Below are 18,571 nucleotides of genomic sequence, written 5' to 3' on the forward strand. Positions count from 1 at the left end.
GCTTCACAAGCATCCTACCAACTGAGCTACCTTCTCATCCTTTCAATATTTAATTCAAAAACTTTATAGATGTATTGTGTTTCTTTCACTTTACTTTCTGAAAATAGAATGCCACTGTCATACTGATGAGAAGATGCTGTCTAAATTATAATAATAGGATTCACCAAAAATCATTTATATATTAGAATACATTTGAAAATATCTTGTCTGACTTACCTTGGGGTTAAAGGGCTAAGAGCAGTTGGTCCTCCTAATAAACTTCGACCAGTTTTTGGTTTATTTTGAACCTGTTTAGATAATATGGAAGTGCCAGTTCCCAGGGGGACATTATCTGGTGAGATCACGGCTGAGTCAATGTAAGACACAGAGGAATCTGTATTCAAGGAGTACTTTGAATTGGAAGATTCTAAGTTCAGTCTGTTTAATTCCTGAAAAAGAAATTTCTAGCATGTCACTTATGATACACTGTTTAGTTCTAATCATTCTTGTGAACTTTCAGAATACTTTGAACATTAGAAGAAATGCACTTACAATTGTGTCTTGGGGTGTTTCTGTAAGGACTGTCTCAGGCTGTCTGTGAGATAAACTGTGATTAGATACTAGAGTTGTACACGTGTTGGGAAGACAACTGCTAAAATTCTGTAGAGATGTTAATTTAAATGTTTGGTCAGGATCTGGCTTCTCACCTGCGAAGACCAAAAGACAAGACAAAACAAAAAACTTGCCTCTGAGGGGTAATCTCTTTTTAAGTATACATAATTAGGTGCAAATAAAGCTTTGGGGTTTCAAAATTCTCCTATCCACTATGTAACCAATCTTACTTCCCCAAAAGCCCAATCAGTAATTTATTGTGGAAGTTAACCCTTACATTAAAGATGTAATTTGGAAAATAAACTAAATCACTAGTTTTAAATATCATAAATCAGGGCCAGCAAGGTTTATCAGTTAAAGGTATCTGCTTTCCAACCTGAAAACCTCTAGGTGAATTAAGATTCATTTTGAGATAGGGCCACCTGTTTTACGACAGGAGGCAGTGGCAAATTCCTTTAATCCCAGCACCAGGAAGGCAGAAGCAGGTGATCTCTGTGAGTTCAAGGTCAGGCTGGCCCACAGAGTGAGTTCCAGGACAGCCAAAGCTACAGAGAAAAATATCCCGGACTCAAAAAATATAAAACGAAACAAAACAAACAAAAAGAAAAAAAAGAGAGAAAAACAGAAAAAAGAAGGAATGAGAAAGACTCCTCCCACCAGCTTCATGAGCTTACCGATTTCACATAACGATTCAAAGGGAGACCAGAGGAAAGGATTTAAACTAAGGCTCTTTTGGTAACATTCTGATCCTTTGGCAAGCCGATCTGTCTTGCTGTGAAGAGAAACAATGGATTAAACAAACTATAAGCTCCCAAAGCTTTTCTTATAATTTTTCGTATAAAAACCACATAAATCTTATATAAATTCTTTAAGCTCTCTTTTTGGTGCTTCTTAAAATTCTAATTTTCTAAAAGCAATAGAAGTCATAAATAGCAAATCAATCCATGGGTATTAATATGAATTAGCTAATATTAATCCAAGGTTAAGGAAAAGAAAAATACAGGGGCTGTGGCACAAGCATAAGGACCTGAGTTCAAACCTCAGTGCCCATGCAAACAGCTGAGTGTGACCGAACATGAGTGTACCTTGGTGCTGTGGGAGTGGAGACAGAGGACAGAAGTGATCTGGTGACTGCCTTAGAGAGAGAGAGTGTGTGTGTGTGAGTGTGTAAGAGAGTGTGAGTGAGTGGAGAGAGAGCCCGACCCTGATTTAAAAGGTAGAATGATGTAGGATAACCAATATCTCCCCTGGCCTTAGTGCAAACATATTGCACACAAAAAAATACATCCATTAAAATATGTTAAAGGAAAACTCCAATGAAACCTCAATGTCTGAGGATTGACCGGAACTTCTGACTAGCCTTCCTATATTTGCTTGAGGCAATTCCAAAATATGAGTATTTTTTCTATTTAACCTAATCATATTTTTAAAACTTTCTACATTTTCTCTTAAGATTTTTTTTAACCCCTCTCCATCACTCCCTGTATATCATTAATTGCCCTCAAACATCTACTTTCTTTGAGAAGTCAAAGGAAAGAAATGACTCTTTTTGCTATCAACTCTCTCCCAGGTACCTTCTGTTACTCCTCCTTCCCTTTCAGCTCTGAGGATGGAACCCAAGGCCTGCTGCATTAAAACTGGGCAGGGTTTCTGCCACCGAGCCTTTATTCCTCATCAATGAAAGCTAGCATGCTCTCACTTCTTCAAAATATTGCCCAAACCTTTTTACTATATCTTTTTATAATAATAAAAAATTTCATTTACTGTTCCTTTCTTCTCCATCACAAAATATAATGGTGGGGACTGTGAGTTATTCCTTCTATATCCCCTGGGCCAAGTTCTTACTGTGGTTAGTTATAATGGAAGAAGAGCCTCAAGCATCCCTTGAATGAGTGACCAAAATGGCTGGACAATAGCAGCCAACTTCATTTTTGTTTCTTTTGTTTTTTTTTTTTTTTTTTGAGACAGGGTTTTTCCGTGTATCTTTGACTGTCTTGGAACTCACAGATTCACCTGCCTCTGCCTCCCAAATGCTGGGACTAAAGGCATGCATCACCACTATCTGGCTTTCAACTCCACTTTTAAGTAAGTGAAGATACTATCTTTATTCTAGTTCACAAATGCAGTATGATTTGACATTACCTGAAAATAAACCCCTATTTAATGAGATTAAAGGCATGTACATACCACCATACCTGGTTACTTATTTTTTAAAAAGCAGTTCTTTTCCTTTCTTTTTAAAAATTTTTATTTTTGGAGGAAACTAGGCTTTAATTACTTATCATATAATGTATGACAGATGGCATTTATGACATGCAAAAAATTCCCATGGGCAGTTTTGAATATTTTCTATTTTTCTACTCAACTTCAAAAGTATTTTTTAAACAGGAGTGAGATCCATGTTAACTATTATATGGTAATTCTGAGTTCATGCATGTTAAAAATTCTTGTTTAAACACTTCAAAGGTTACTATATATTGGAAAAAAAATTAACACTATTGAAACCTGCCTCCAAGACTCTAAGAAACAGCGATGATAGGTAATGTTAAGAAAAACAAACCACTCACTTTCTTTAGTGCTAGAGCAGCTGCAGCTATTATCACTAACTAGGCTAAGGAGTATAAAATGGGATCAGCAACCCTTACTGACTATCTGTAATGAGGTCATGATGGGGAAGGTTAGGAAAGCCTACTTGTGTGTGTAAACATCATCAATCTAGGCTATATCAAAATGAGCACAGTCCAGAGCATTTTTATACAGGAGACTGACTCTAGTAGCCCCTCGAGTCTCTCGAACTTACCAGTATACATGTCCCAACAAGGAAAGAGTGAAGCAAGCTGAATCACCAAACTCAGTGACAAGGTCATCATGGCTTTTTTGCTTATTAAACACGCCACCAGATAGGATCTGTTCCCCTTCTGCAAGCCTTTAAAATATAAATTTATTTTAATGTCAATATAATGCACTTCATGAAAACATCTTTCATCATCATTGTGAGTCTAATGACACACAGTGAAGAGGTAATGGTACTTTTAGACTAGTGGCAATCATGTACTTGGGATCATCAGGAAGCTAAAGATTTATGATCTTAAAGTCCTGCTTTTATGCCAGAGCTCATTAAAATTTAATTGCTATATGGACAAATCTAAATTTGAGCAGCATATGCATTATTCATGCTAAAGAAGCAGGTGGTCATTTTATGTGAGGGAATATGAATGACTTTATAAACATGACTGTTCCCCATTTTATAATTTCTTGAAATAGAAACGTGCATGCAAAACCTGATCTTAGTTAAGATACACGCTTACAGTCATTTGAATTTTTATAAAAATTTACATTATAAACTTGTAGCAACAGGTTCTTTTTTTCACCATGTAAGTTCTAGAGATCAAAAACAAGAGTCTCAGGCTTGTTGTCAAGTGTTGTTGCATGTTAAGTTACCACAGCAGCCCGATTTTAAGAATGATGTATGAGTATCACTTTATATCCTTTTGTCAATTAAATTTTCTTCATAAGAAAAGTAGTTTTTAAATTAAAAATAACTGCATGATTCCACTATGTATTTTCAGCACAACAAAGATGGTTTGATCTTTAATGTGTTTGATTAAAAACAACTACAATCATTATGTAAAAATATATTTTATATATTTTTAAGTTTTATGCATATGGGGCTAGAGAGATGGCTCAGTGGTTAAGAGCACTCACTGACTGCCCTTCTAGAGTTCAATTCCCAGCAACCACATGGTGGCTCACAACCATCTGTAATGGGATCTGATGCCCTCTTCTGGTGTGTCTGAAGACAGCTACAGTGTACTCATATATATAAAATAAATAAATATCTTTTTAAAAAGTTTTATGCATATGAATGTTTTGCTTACATGTATGTTTGTATACCATACATGTGTGTGCATGCACAGGCTAAGAAAGAACATCAATCATATCCTTTGGAACTGGAGTTACAGATGATGTGTGTACTAGTAACTGAATCCAAGTCCTTTAAAATAGCAGCCAGTGCTCTTAACTGCAGAGCAATCTCTCTTAATAAACACACACACACACACACACACACACACACACACACACACACACACATTTATAGATATATATCCATCTCTCTCACAGACATACACACCCGCATCCATCCATCTATATCTTTTAAAAGAAAGAGACAGGGCTCAGCTGGCCTGGAATTTACTGTGTAGACCAGGCTGGTCTCAAACTCAGAGATCCACCGCCTTAATGCTTTAGTTAAAGGTATGCATTACCATACCAGGCTTTTTTACACCAAAGGTAAATGAACCTCATTACTAGGCTGAAAAATGTTTCTACATTAAAATGAATGAATTTTTAAAAATTGCTCTTCTCAAACAACAAATACTAAATTGTATTCAAGAAAAACAGAATCACTTTTATTACAAGTGGTAAGATTTACTGAGGAGCCATGCACAAGCCATGATGTATCTGTGGCAGTCAGAGGTCAACTTAGGGATCAGACTCAGGTTGTTACATTTGGCAGCAAGTGCGCCATTATATGGAATTATCTAATATACAACATACTGCAAATACCTTTTGACTTCAATGGTACATTTTCCTCTCTCTCTCTCTCTTTTTTTTTTTCTTTCCTTAAAAAAAAGTTGATTTTTAAGATTTCAACATTAAAACCTTTGGGGGGGAGTTGATTTTCTACAGACCTCTGGCTGTCCTGGAACTGTGTAGACCAGATTGGCCTTCAACTCACAAGAAATCTACCTGCCTCTGTTTTCCAAGTGCTAGGATTAAAGGCACATGTCATTTCATGCCCAGCAAAATTTTTAGATTTTTAAATAATCTACTAATAAATAGCTAATTCAATTACACTTTATAAGGCTTGGTCTGGTGCTGCTTATATTCAAATGCCAAAATTTTATACCCCAAGATCTGGTTGTTCCAAGATGAGTAGATCCCAAGGTATACCAGCCTTTGTTGTGTAAACCTTGTCCCCAACGTTACCACTGACTGGTCAATAAAGATGCTGGCAGCCTGGGCCAGGCAGAAGAGTAAGTCCGGCCCTGGCCCCACGGGGAACATAGCAAGTGTTATCTTGGGGTGACTGAGAAGTAGACAAAACAGCAAAGAGGGCTGATATGCTCCCAGCTCTAGTGCCTTAAGGCTTATTATAAATATCAAGATTATGGTGTATTTTATTTGGTAACTAAATGACCTACAGTGGAGTAGAAACCCTTAAATAATATTTACCACAACAATCCTTAAAGTTAGTTTCTGGACTAACACAGCTACTTACATGGTCATTTTATGAAACTTACCTATAACCTCTATATACAACTATAAGCAAAACGCACACATATGGAGCCCTGTTGTGGTGGCTCATGCCTTTAATCCCAGCAGACAGGAGGCAGAGGTTGACAGTTTGAAGCCAGCCTGGTCTACAGAGCAAGTGACAGAACAGTCAGGGCTACACAGAGAAACCCTATTTAGAAAAAAACCCACCTCAACCTCAAAAAACCCAACTCGTATATGGGACTAAATATCTGTTTAGACACTTTTGCCAGTATTTCATCTGTAAATGAATATATTTGCTAGAATTTAATCTGTAGTTCCAGCTGCCACCAGATCTGGAATATGGTCAGACGACTTTAACAGTAGTGAAACTTTGGTATGTCCCTTACTTTGAGTAGTATAGATGGGCAGTCATTCTCCAAAGATCTCTGAAGGACCTCATTTATCACCTTATTCATGTCAACTGTCATGCTTCTAGGCTTATTTAAATTGCCTAGCCATGAAAACCAAGCCAGAGGAAATGAGACTAAGGATCATTTTGGAAGCTGGAAAGAATTAGTTACAACTTCTCTTAAACTGCATTATTTTGGGACTCAGCTGTTTGTAGCCACACACATGCTAGGCAAGCGCCTGCACCACTGCATGCCTGCTCTGTGTAAGGTAAGAGTGACTGGCTAGCTTATATGAAGCCTAGGGTTAAAGATCTCTAGCACCAAAAAAGAACTGTTATTTATCACCACTACAATGAAATCTCTCCATGACCAAAGCAACGGTGCAAACATTACAACTGTTACTCAAAAGAGAAAAGGCAGTCAAGAATTTAATGATAGAAGAATTTTATCCAAAATTCAATGAAAGTCTAACCAAACTAGATAAAGTAGATTTTAATACTTACTTGCTGAGGTCAACACAACATTTTGCAAGCAGGTATTTACACTGTGGGGTGGTACAACTGTGTCCTTTCAAGAGTCTATATGCTTTATAAGCCTTTCCTGAGCGGTAGTAACAGGTTGCCAGTAAAAACAAGGCTTCTTCTGAATGTACTAAGGCATTAAAAAAAAAAAAAGAAAGAAAGAAAGAAAAAGAAATTAGCTACTATTCACTTTTCCAATAAATAAGTTAAGCAACAAAAAATACTAAGCATGTACTTGTCATTTAACTCAAAACGATTTTTAATTCAAATTTGAATTATGGAGAAATCAGTTGTTGACAGACAGGTAAGGTTGGTGGTTTTCATCTGTAATCTCAGCGTTCAGTGGGCTGAAGCAAATAAATCACAAAAAAGAAAAAAAGCCAATTTGCCAGATCTGATCATGCAAACACACATGCACACACCTCAGCCCTTAACAGTCTTACCAGGAAAGCATCTTATTTTAGATAATATTTTCTTAACAGACCTCTTAGGAAGATGAAAGTTAAATTTTACTACAAAGGAAAAATGAACCTCATTTCTGTGGTGAGAATGTTTATACATTAAAATGAACAGATTAAAAAAACATCGTTCCTCTCTAACATCAATTAAGACAAAACAAAAGTTTAGGGCCTGGGAGATGGCTCAGTTGGCAATGATGCTTGCTGCCAAGTCTGAGGACCTGAGATAAACCCCACAAGAAAAAAGAAGGGAAACAACAAGATATTTTCTGACATCCATATAGCTCATAGCACTCGCCCAGCCCATCAAACAAACAAACAAACAAAGCAGGCGTGGTAGCTCTTGTCCCTAATCCCAGAACTCCGGAGACTGCTGAAGGACAGTTGAGTTTATTGCCAGCAGGAGATAGAGAAAACCTGTCTCAAAACAAAAACCAATCTGCAAAGTGCTTGCCTTGCTTCTTAGGACCCTATGAAAAAGCTGACACACCTAACCTACTTGACAGGTTTTACGCTGACAAATCATCTCAAAAAGAAAACCAAAAGGTTCTAGAGGAAAAACATCCACAGTTGCCTTATGTTTTCAGACACACACACACAAGAGTTGGAGAGATAGCTGAGCAATTAAGAACATATGGTGATCTTAAAGAAGATTGGATTTCAGATTTCAAACACATTTGGGGAGGCTCACAACTTTAACTCTAGGGGATTTGATGACTTTGGTATTTGAGAACACTATTTTCAAGAAGTATCCATACACACATATATACACATAATAAGAAATAAGAAAAAAATTAGAGGCAAGAATAAAACAAGAGCCTTTTTATGCTAGTCATAAAAAGTGATGGAATTCCATATATTTTATTCATTTATGGTTCTAAACAAATGAATAGATCACAAACCTTCTGCATATAGTCGTTCTGCGAGGAAAACTGCGTCTCGGTAAGCATAGTGGTTTAGTGCTTGCCATATAGCAGCCTGTAAAAAGAGAAGGCACATAGTAACTTCTGGCACCGTCTTAAACGTAATAACTGAAGTTATTATTTCCAGCCCTGGAAATTCCTTTCCCTTTTGTATTTTAAAAACAACTATATTAACAGTGTCTTAAAAGTCACACAATTGCTAAGAACAGAGAAGAAATGGTTTTATTCACACCAAAGCACAGGTGCTGGCTAAGTGCACTAGTGATTCCAAGGCAGTCTATAGTGGAGAGGTCTTAAGTGACTGGTCAGTGAATCTAAACATAATTTACAGAACAGCTCGTAAACAAAGAGATTAAGTCCAGAGGACAGGTCTTTGATTCCAGCACTCAGGAGACAGAGGAAGAAGATCTCTGAGATTCCAAGCCAGCCAGGAACATAAAGACACTGACTCAAGATAAACTAAAACACAAACTTGAGTCCATAACAGAATTTTCATTCCTTAAAAAAAATTTCCCTTAGAGTTTCCATACAATTGTTTCTGAGCCAACCTATAGTTCAAACAGAAGAAAGAGAAAAATAAGCCTTCCAAAAGATGTCGCATTGTACAGACCATAGCAGTATTTTCAGCTTGACAACAGTAATGTAATATGACACCAGATATATAATGTGTATGTATTCATTGTCTCATGCAATTATTATTCTAAAAAAAGCCTCCTCTTGGAATTCTATCTGGTTTTATTACCAGCTTTTTTTTTCTTTTTTACTTTATTTTAAAAAACAAAGATAAATGTACAAATTTTCAGCATTTTTGCATAAAAGTATACGACTACATTTTTTAAGGTTGTAATTAAGTATTTGTTTACTACCAGCTTTAACTAAAATCTATTGCAGCATAGGATGGATTTGCTTTCCAGCTTGCTTTTGGTTTTTTTTTTTTTTTTTTTTTTTTTGAGACAGAGTATCTTACATTTCAAGCTGGCTATAAATTTACTATGCAGCTGAGGATAAACTTTAGATTCTTCTGTCTGTGCCCTAAGTGAAAGATTATAGACATGCACCGTCACTTGTGGTACACAGCGCTAGGACAGAACCAAGGACTCTGTGCATACTAGGCACTCTACCCACTAAGCAATATCCTCAGCCCCCAAAATACATTTCTGCTTGTGTGCTTACACAAAGGCCAGAGGTTGATAGTCTTCCTCAATTACTCTCTACCTTAGTTTTTAAGACAGAATTCCTCAGTCTGGAATTCACTGATCCAGCTAAGCTGGCCACCAAGCCAGAGGGACCAATTATATTTTCTCTCCCAGCACTGGGATTACAGGTGTGTGCTACCACTCTTGACTTTTTACATAGATGTCAGGAATCATGCTCAAGTTCTCAGGCCTGTGTGGGAAGCACCTACCAAGACATTTCTCCAACACCTTAAAGTTGAAGTTCAGTTTAAAAAAAAAATTAGATTAACTTTATGTGTATGAGTGTTTTGCTTAAATAAATGTATGTGCTTCACATGTGTGCCTAGTACACAGGAAAGTCCAAAGAGGGCACTAGAACCCCAGAACTGGAAGTTACGGAAGGTTGTGAGTTATCACATGGTGCTGGGAATCAAACCCAGGTCCTAAGCAACAAGTATTCTTAACCCCAAACCATCTCTCAAACTCCTCAAAGTTCATTTTCTAATCATGCAAAATAATAGCTTTGTGTCATTTCTGTATGTGTGTATAATGTATTTTTACCATATTCTTGCCCATAATTTTTAGTTTTGTTTTTTTGTCCAGGAACCAGTTTTTCTATTTCTGAGAAGGAATAGAGATTAAGTGAGTCAAGCATATAAGACTATGGAGAATTCTTTAAACTTATAAACAGTAGTCTTGCCATCTTCCTATCCAAAAGCTGTACTGTAATCATCCTGTTTCAGCATTACCTTCTTTAAACTCACTATTATCACTGAGAACGCAAGAGCCAAAGACTTGGGTTCAAATCCCTGAACCAGCTGTGTTTGAACAAGTAACTTAATGACTCTTAGAGGAAGACTATATTTTGTACAGTGCTGTGTTTCTTCATTTAAAAGAAGGATTGGAGATATGGCTCAGCAATTAAGGACTTACTGCTCTTGCAAAGGAATGGAGTTAAATTTCCAGCACCCACATCAAGAGGCTCACAACTCCTTGTAACATCAGTTTGGGAGGCTATAGAACCTCTGCCCTCCACAGGTACCTGCATTCATGTACACATAATGTCCCCACAATTAAAAACAGACTATAAGAAAGAAAACTACAGAAGAACAGGACTTTCTAGCACTTATCTGGTAACTGTGTAATGTGTTCGAGCCACTGTCACTGTTGTCTTTCTGATACCATCATGTTTCTTTCCTCCCTCATCAAATTAGTTATTCTCCTTGGAAAGTCAGAGTTTACAAAATAAATACCTACCTAATAAAGCACAAACTTTTTTTAGATATTCAAATCAATTTCATTTTCCTTTTAACAGGATTTCAGATGTGTTGTCTAAACTAGAGAAATTCTCCATCATTCACTTAAAACAATATATTTTCAGTCTTCAAAATTTTTGTAGCCAGGTGTGGTAGCTTATGTTTGTAACCTCAGAACTTAGGAGGCAGGAGGATCAGGATTTCAAGACTAGCCTAGGCTACTTGAAACCTATCTCAAACAAAAACAAGAAACCTTTGTGCAGGGATAGGGAGATGGGTTAGCTAGAAAAGCACTTGTCAGGTAATCCCCAGAATCCATGTTAAGGCAGGAAGGCAGGAAGGCAGGGAGGGAGGGAGGGAGCTACTCACTCCTGGGCTATATATCCAGACAATGCCATACCCTACCACAGGGTATCTGTACACTGTGTTTGTTGTTTGATATAAAAAATTACTAACCTAGTTTTCCACCAACAGATGAACATATAATGAAAATTTGGTATATATGGAATTTTATATATTTGGTATATATAAAAATGGACTACTTTGCTCTAAAAAATAAAGTTTAAAAAAACTGGAGGAAAATAGATGGCCCAAGTATCATACTAAAATAATATTACTTATTTGCCTAATATTGTAAAATATATTAATGTTGAGTTCATACAATCAGAAACAAAATGTTTTCTCTCATATATGAAACCTAGCTAATAATAAATGTATGCATATAAACAAACATCAATGTAGGTACAGTATTACATGAAGAAATGTAAAAAGGCAAAATATAAGAGGAGGAAGAAGGAATGGATATGGGCATCAGACACGGGTTATGAAATAGAAAGCTACTGCTTTTTACTCTCTAATTCTGTTGTAAGGGTTCAGGTTTTATACAATGCCATACAATAAGTAAAATATAATGATTACTGCAGATGTTTTCCTTAGAGAACTTTAATGTATGGATTACATAACAATCTGTCAGATTGTCACTCAGAAAACAACAGGATGAGGGGAGTTCATTCTAACTTGACTCAGCAATTATTTCTTGAATGTTCTCTATATAGAGAATGATCCTTGTATTTAAACCCAGGCAGATAAAGATGATTCCTCTGATATTAATCAGATGACAGTCATTCCTCCATTACATGAGCTAAATAGAACCAGGCTGGTCTGGGGCAAGTAATAATATCTTGTCCCAAAATAAAAAAATTAAAAAGGAGGAGGAAAAGGAGAAGGAGGAGGAGGAAGAAGAGAAGGAGGAGGAGGAGAGGGAGGAGAGGAGGAGGAGGAGGAAGAATATACATATCAAGCTTTGTTTGCTCAGAACAATTCTTTATAAGCACCAGCAAAGAGATGGGCCATCCCAAATGTGCAGTTGTCTCCCAGTGCCTGAGTGACACGCTCACTGGGGCGATAGGATGTGAAGTAGACTATTATCACTACAGAGTAGTAGCTGACAATAAGCACAAAGTCTAGCTCAGTACCCTGTCCGACAGATGGTGCAGGCTCCCCCAAACACAGCACCCAGGGCACCCGTTCTACAGATTGAAGCCAGATGGGTGACAAGTTGCTAAAACAAAGTTAGGAAGCCAAACAGCAGGCAACATTCTTCTTTCTTCCTATCCTACAAAATGTTTAGGAGACATTCCACTGAGGAAACGAATGTTTTAGTCCTGGGCTGTATTCATTAAAAAGGCAAACCAAGAGCACAGAACTGCAAATTCTTACTTGCTATGTGCTTTTTGTGTGCACTGTATAATGTATCCATGTGGGCGAAGGCCAGAGGTTGACAGGTGTCTTCCTAAATTGCTGTTCACTTTTTAAAAGCTGTACATTACTGTGTGCACATGTATATAGATTACAGATGTGGGCAGATGTGCAGAGGCTAGAGAAAGATATCTGGGGTCTTTCTCTGTTGTGTTGCCTTATCTCTTGATAAACTGGATCCTTGTTTTTTCAGCTAGGCAGCTCAGCCATACCTGGCTTTTTGCATGTTTGCTAGCAATCCAATCTCAGGTTCTCACGTTTATGTAGCAATTCATTTCCTGACTGAGTCATCTCCCTGGCCCCACCACCTATTCTGATTACTAAAGTTTTTCTGGGGGTGGGGATGGGGAATTGGCCTTGTTTTTCAAGCCTGGGGTTAACTTTATTAAGTAGAGTTTATGGGAAAAAAATAAGTATAAGTTAGGTGAAAATTCTCACAACTACCACGAAAAGAGATGGAGGAAAGGCTGTGTCTTTTATGTTAAGCATGGACTAGAAAGAGGTAGCTTAATAATAAGAAAGAAACAAAGAAAGAAAGAAAAAGGAAGGAAGGAAGGAAAAAAGAAAGAAAGAAAGAAAGGAAGGAAGGAAGGAAGGAAGGAAGGAAGGAAGAAAGAAGAAAGAAAGAAAGAAAGAAAGAAAGAAAGAAAAGAAAGAAAGAAAGAAAGAAAAAGAAAAAGAGAGCTGGAGAGATGGCTCAGTAGTTAAAAGTGCTTGCTGATCTTTCTTCCTGAGGGACTCTAAGTTTAATTAGAGCACTACATGGAGCAGCTTATAAATCCCTGTCATCCCAGTTCCAGGTGGTCCAATACCTTCTTCTGGCCTCCAAGGGCACCTGCAAACAAACATGTGGGGCATGTGCATATATAAACACTCAAACATTTCTTAACAAAAGGCATTCCCAAGAATAAAAGTGGGCTAGCAAACTAAGGAAGAGACCTGAAAGTGAGGCTTTTTTTTTTTTTTTAAATCCTGTAGTTTTTTTTTTTTTTTAGGAATTCTGTAGCACAGACTTGCCTCAAAGTTGTTATGTAGTAGTAGAGAATGCCTTTCAACTCCCTTTCTTGCCCCTGCCTCTCAAGCACAGGGATTACAGGCTCACATCATCACAACTCACTGTAGAATTTTATCTATATTTTAAGATAGGGTCTCTCTCTAAGTAGCTTAAACTGGCCTTAAATTCAAGGTCTTGTTTCCATTTTCTAAGTTCTGGGAGTCCAAGTGTGCACCCTCACACCCAGTTCAAGTATTTTAAATGTAAACTGTACTCAGATTTGAATAGCTATAAATTGTTTGGTTTTGTATTTGACAAAAACAAAACAAACAAACAAAATGCAGCAACAGGTAAGAAAAGCTTCACACAACTTAAGGGATGAGAAAGGGAGGAAAGGAGGGAGAACAGAACCCTAACAAGAAAGTCATTGTAGAATTTTCATTTTATACAACAGAATTTAATTTCTAAGTCTGCAACTCTAGCTCTTAACTTATTTTGCCAGTCTGGTCTCAAACTCACAACATAGCTGAGGCAGGCCTTGAACTCTTGATCCTCTTGGCCTCTACCTCCCAGGTAAAGGATTATAGGCGTGCTGCCACTATACACAGCTGATTCTTAGGTTCTACCAGCTCTTTATCTAGGTGGTTTCCTGACCTCACATTTAGCCATGTTTGGTGGGAGGCATTTTTGGCTATCACAAATAGTAGAGATCTGGTAAATAAAACACTCCTTCACACACACATAACCCACTCCACTTTCTCCAAAAGTCAATCCTGCCAAACTTAAAAAAACATGGTCCACATTACCACTGGCTGGCTCATCCTATTAGTCTATGTATCTAAGTCTTGTTTTTTCCTCCTTACCAATAAAATCAGATTACTATTTCCAACACACTGCTTTCATTACATAGTCTTTAAAATTCTCTTGCAGACAGGGGTAGTGGCATTCCAGAAGATAGTAAGTTAGAGGCCAGCCTGGGCTACAAAGAGGGCACAAAGCCAGCCCAAGATTCACTGTTAATACAACTTAATCTAAACCCAATCCTATCAGGCAGAAAAGCATTTTTCTGAGGGGTTGGTTTTAGTTTTGAGGAGCTAATGAGTTTTGTTTTGTTTTTTTGAAGCAGGGTCTCACGATGCAGCTCTGGCTTCATCACACAGATGAACTCAGAGATCCGCCTGCTTGGACCTCCCAAGTACTAAGATTAAAGGTGTGTACCACCACACCCAGCCAGTAGCTTTGGACACCAACCCTAGGAACCCACCCTCACTCCTAGCCAATGTTTGAGAAGTTCTACTTTCCAAGTTATTTCTTGAATCTCTAAAACCTTTATCTACTTCTTTCCCATTCCACTCAGATGCCTTCAGCCCAAGATAGTGCTTTGGTCTGTTTCGTTGTACCTTTCACATACTCTTTGAATCAATCTTACATGCTTCTGCAGACATGTGATCTCAAGCCAAAAGTACTTTTTCACTATTTAATCAAGCTCTAAAAGAATGACATGAATACAGTACCCACATTACTGTATGGTTTTTCTGAGACAAGATCTTATGAAACCTTGTTCAAGGCTGACCTTGAACCCCTTATCTTCCTGCCTCTACTTTCCAAGTGTAGGGGTTTCAGATGCAGGCTAGCACACAGGTTTTTGCATCCAGTTATGCTATTGCATATTAAAATCATTTTCAAAAGTCTTGTTTCCATTTAATACTTATATGAAGGTTAACTTGCAAAAATAATTGGTACAGTTTTATCAGTTGATGTATCTATATAAAATGTCTCTTAAAGCAACTTCAGGGCTGGTGAAATGGCTCAGGTGGTAAAGATGCTTGCCACCAAGATTCACAGAAGCACATAGGCACACAATAAATAAGTAAATTTTAGACAAAACATCCTACAAACAAAAATGCCACCTATTTCATTAAGTAAACTTTTACAGGCACCCAAATTAGTAATGTGGTGCATGCCTTTAATCCCAGCCAGGACTACACAGTGAGACCAAGCTACAAAAAAAAAAAAGTTTGACATGCAAGATTTTTTGTAAAGAGTCAAATACAAAGTAATAGTTTTCCTATGAGAGCTAACATGGGAAAGGGTTTGGCACAACCCATTGGTTATTCCATATAAGAACATTAGAGGAGGAAGAAAAGTAGAAACAAACAGTTGACCATTATTTCTACTCACTTTTTTCTATACCTAGAAACACCAAGAACAAAGCAAAAATTTTCAACACTATATTTTCCCTAATACATCTAACAAGTAATGTCTTAAAAAAACAACAATCTTAGTATCTCATTTCTTGCCCATTTTCAACAGCATTTCTGGTCAAAACTGGTTGCTTATTTCTTGTCATTTTGGTTTTTTTGTTTGTTTTGAAACAGGGTTTCAAGCAGTTCATGTTGACTTGAACTTGCTACATAGCTGGGGATGCCTGTGAACTCCAAATCCTCTTGCCTCCTTGCTATACTATAAATATAATCCCAATTCTTACCTTTTCAGACCCTAAAACTCCTCACCATTATGCTAAAATCTAGTGGACGTATTATGGAGAAAAGGGAAGTAAATTTTACTTTTTAGTCTTAAAGATATAGAGTGTGTAATTGCTTACAGTAAAGAACAGGAAACATGCTGGATCCTATCTAGCATGAACAATATATTTGATTCTCTCGTGCTTTTATATAGATTAAAACTACTAAATAGTGGTTTAAGTGCTATCACTACAACTACCATAACATTTTAGAAGTATTTTTGGTCACAAAATGCAAAAGAATCATTAAGATCAAACTACAGTATGAAATAAAAAGAAACATCTGAATAAACTCCTTATCTGTTTAATTTCATGATAGGCCTCAAAAGGGCCTTACAAGGGGTCTCTACACTAGGAAATTTGGAAAGAAATGCAGTTTTGGAAGAACTGATACAACAGAGAGACATGAACAGTTCAGAAGTTATAATCCTGAGTTATAGTAATTCAAATACTAATAGCTGTCACTATATAAACAGCTGGAAACAAGGCCAAACTAGGGAAACCGGTTTATGCTGCGATGAGAAATTAAGAAAATGCTGTACTGATGTATTAGAAGCATTTACTATTTGTTGTCAGAGACTTACCTAAGGACATTCACAATTTCTAAAATCGGTTTGCTTTATAACCTCAAAATAAAGTTCATGACTTAATGACAGTAATTAATGGAGGCCAACTCTTTCGATCATGTCAAAGATCATACAGTAGGATGAAAATCCCCCAAGCCTGATCTATCACCAACCACCAACGGACAAAAGGTTCAGCTTCTTCAGATCTGGCAGGGGGGGAAAATGACTTGGCACTGCATCACACACTTAAAAACCCAATAGGGTTTCTTCAATGACAACAGCTCCGTGTACGTCAACGCACACCCTGGTGTGGTTTCAGGAATGGACGTATATTGAAATGGATGGGAAAGCAATTATTATCTCTAATTTCCTAAGCACCTTCTAAAACCTGTACGATAAAATGCCTCTTGACACCCAACCGAGGTAATTAAAAATCCAGACCTGCCCTTTCGCCCACTCCCCTGCTTGGGTGTTTGCACCGCGGCACTAGGCCTGAGAAGGGGAGTTCCCTTCTCAGATCGTCATTGTCCGGTGGGAAATCCACAGAACGAGATCTACCGTGGACAAGAAAGTGCTACCGAAACAAAAACTAGTATCAGAAATCTGGATTTTACCTTCCTCCCTCCATCATCTCACGTAAAACAGAACCAGGAAAACAGCAAACTTGCCCCACTAGTGTGAAATCCCACCAGCTCCGTTCAAAAGCGCTTCTGTGCCGGGCCCCCGGGGCTCCATCTGAACCCCTAGTCTCCCACCGCGGGCAGGGCCCGCGACTAACAGGAGGAGGAGGATGGCCGGGCGCCAGTGCCGACGGAAAACGAGTGATTCCTGCCGAACCCTGCTCGCACAGGGGGCGAGAAGTAATGCGGGAACCCGGCTAACCTCGGCTGAGGCCGCGGGTAAGGCCTCGGGACTGACGAAAGACAAGCAGGGATCGCCGAAAGGGAGGCGGGAGAAGCCGGGCCTAGGCCGCAGCAGGCCGCGAAGTCGCTGTTCGCTTAGCGACCCAGGCATGGCTCCAGGCCTGGGAGCAGGGGTTAGCATTACCTGAACAGGTTCCTGCAGCACCGTCATTCTTGAGGCTCAGACCCACTTTCTGCAGTGCCTCAGGCCCCCCCCGTAGCGGCTCCAGCCCGGCCAGCCCCGGCTCATTTAAACTCACCAGCGACCGTTACCGGGGGATGGGGGAGGCCGAGTGGTTGCCGAGTTGCTCCGAGCGAGACACGGAAATATCCGAAGTGGAGAAAGCGAAACGAGAGTTAGACGGAAAATCCCGAAAGGTATCGGAAACAGCCGAAGTGAGTCGGCGGAGGCGGAGCCTGTGGCCGGAAATTATCGAGTGTTACCGGAAACTGTTGGGTTGGACCCAATAGGAAGTGTCTCTTCTCAGCCACGCCTTCGCCCAATCAGATACGCTAACTGGGCCACGCCCAAAGAGCAACCGGTAGGATCGGCTTGGAGGGAGCAATTCCGTACACCCGTGTTACACGGTGCAGTCTAGGTCTGGCTTTGCGTCTCCGCTGTTTTACTTAGTGGTGCACGGTGGATTCAGCGAAGGGTAAAATACTAGTTTGGGGCTGAATTTAGATCATTACTCTTGGACTTCCTACTCAGACCTCTAGGAAATTCTAGGAACATTTGGAACAGTGCCATTCCCCAAATACACGGGATTCTTGTAGTCAAAAAGATTATGGTTTGTTTCAAAGGAAAATGACTAGGGTGATTGCTTGCCTAGTATATATAAAGCTACAAGGTGGGCTGCCAGTACCACTTAAACCTGACATGTGTTGACATTACATGCTTGCCTTGGCAGGTGAACTCTGAAGGATCTAGAGTACATGATATTAACTAGATAGCAAGTTCGAGGCAAGCCTGGGCTACGTGATACCCTAGCTTATAAAAGAAAAAAAATACCAGTGAGAACTATATTATGTGCTACCCGTTATAGGTGATGTAAAACTTCAACTTCAGGGAAGTGGGAAATAAATATGGATTAAAATCACGGATGTAAATGTTAACACACAGGGTTTGACTTTCTGGTGTTTGTGTGTGTGTGTGTGTGTGTGTGTGTGTGTGTGTGTGTGTTTGTCACATTCTCAGAATAAATCGTGGAACTGTTAAAAAATAAACTATTGA

At 38.5% G+C, this 18,571-nt stretch overlaps 1 protein-coding gene across 3 annotated transcripts in view; it reads right to left on the reverse strand.

Moving 5' to 3' along the window:
- The window catches only part of CDC27 (cell division cycle 27), a 41,729-nt gene extending 24,136 nt beyond the window's left edge, over positions 1-17,593 (reverse strand). For 2 of the 3 annotated variants that reach the window (XM_080924590.1, XM_080924589.1), the window contains exons 1-7: positions 17,483-17,593; positions 8,142-8,217; positions 6,764-6,911; positions 3,392-3,517; positions 1,266-1,363; positions 532-686; positions 217-428 (exon numbers count right to left, since the gene is read on the reverse strand). In XM_080924590.1, coding sequence (XP_080780716.1) covers positions 217-428; positions 532-686; positions 1,266-1,363; positions 3,392-3,517; positions 6,764-6,911; positions 8,142-8,217; positions 17,483-17,509 — 842 coding nt within the window. In that variant the 5' untranslated portion in view covers positions 17,510-17,593. The remainder of the gene's footprint in view (positions 1-216; positions 429-531; positions 687-1,265; positions 1,364-3,391; positions 3,518-6,763; positions 6,912-8,141; positions 8,218-17,482) is intronic. The other variant, XM_080924591.1, reaches the window with a different exon arrangement.
- Between the last annotated feature and the right edge of the window lie 978 nt (positions 17,594-18,571).

The sequence above is a fragment of the Micromys minutus genome, assembly GCF_963924665.1.
Source record: "Micromys minutus genome assembly, chromosome: 10".
Lineage (NCBI taxonomy): Eukaryota > Metazoa > Chordata > Mammalia > Rodentia > Muridae > Micromys > Micromys minutus.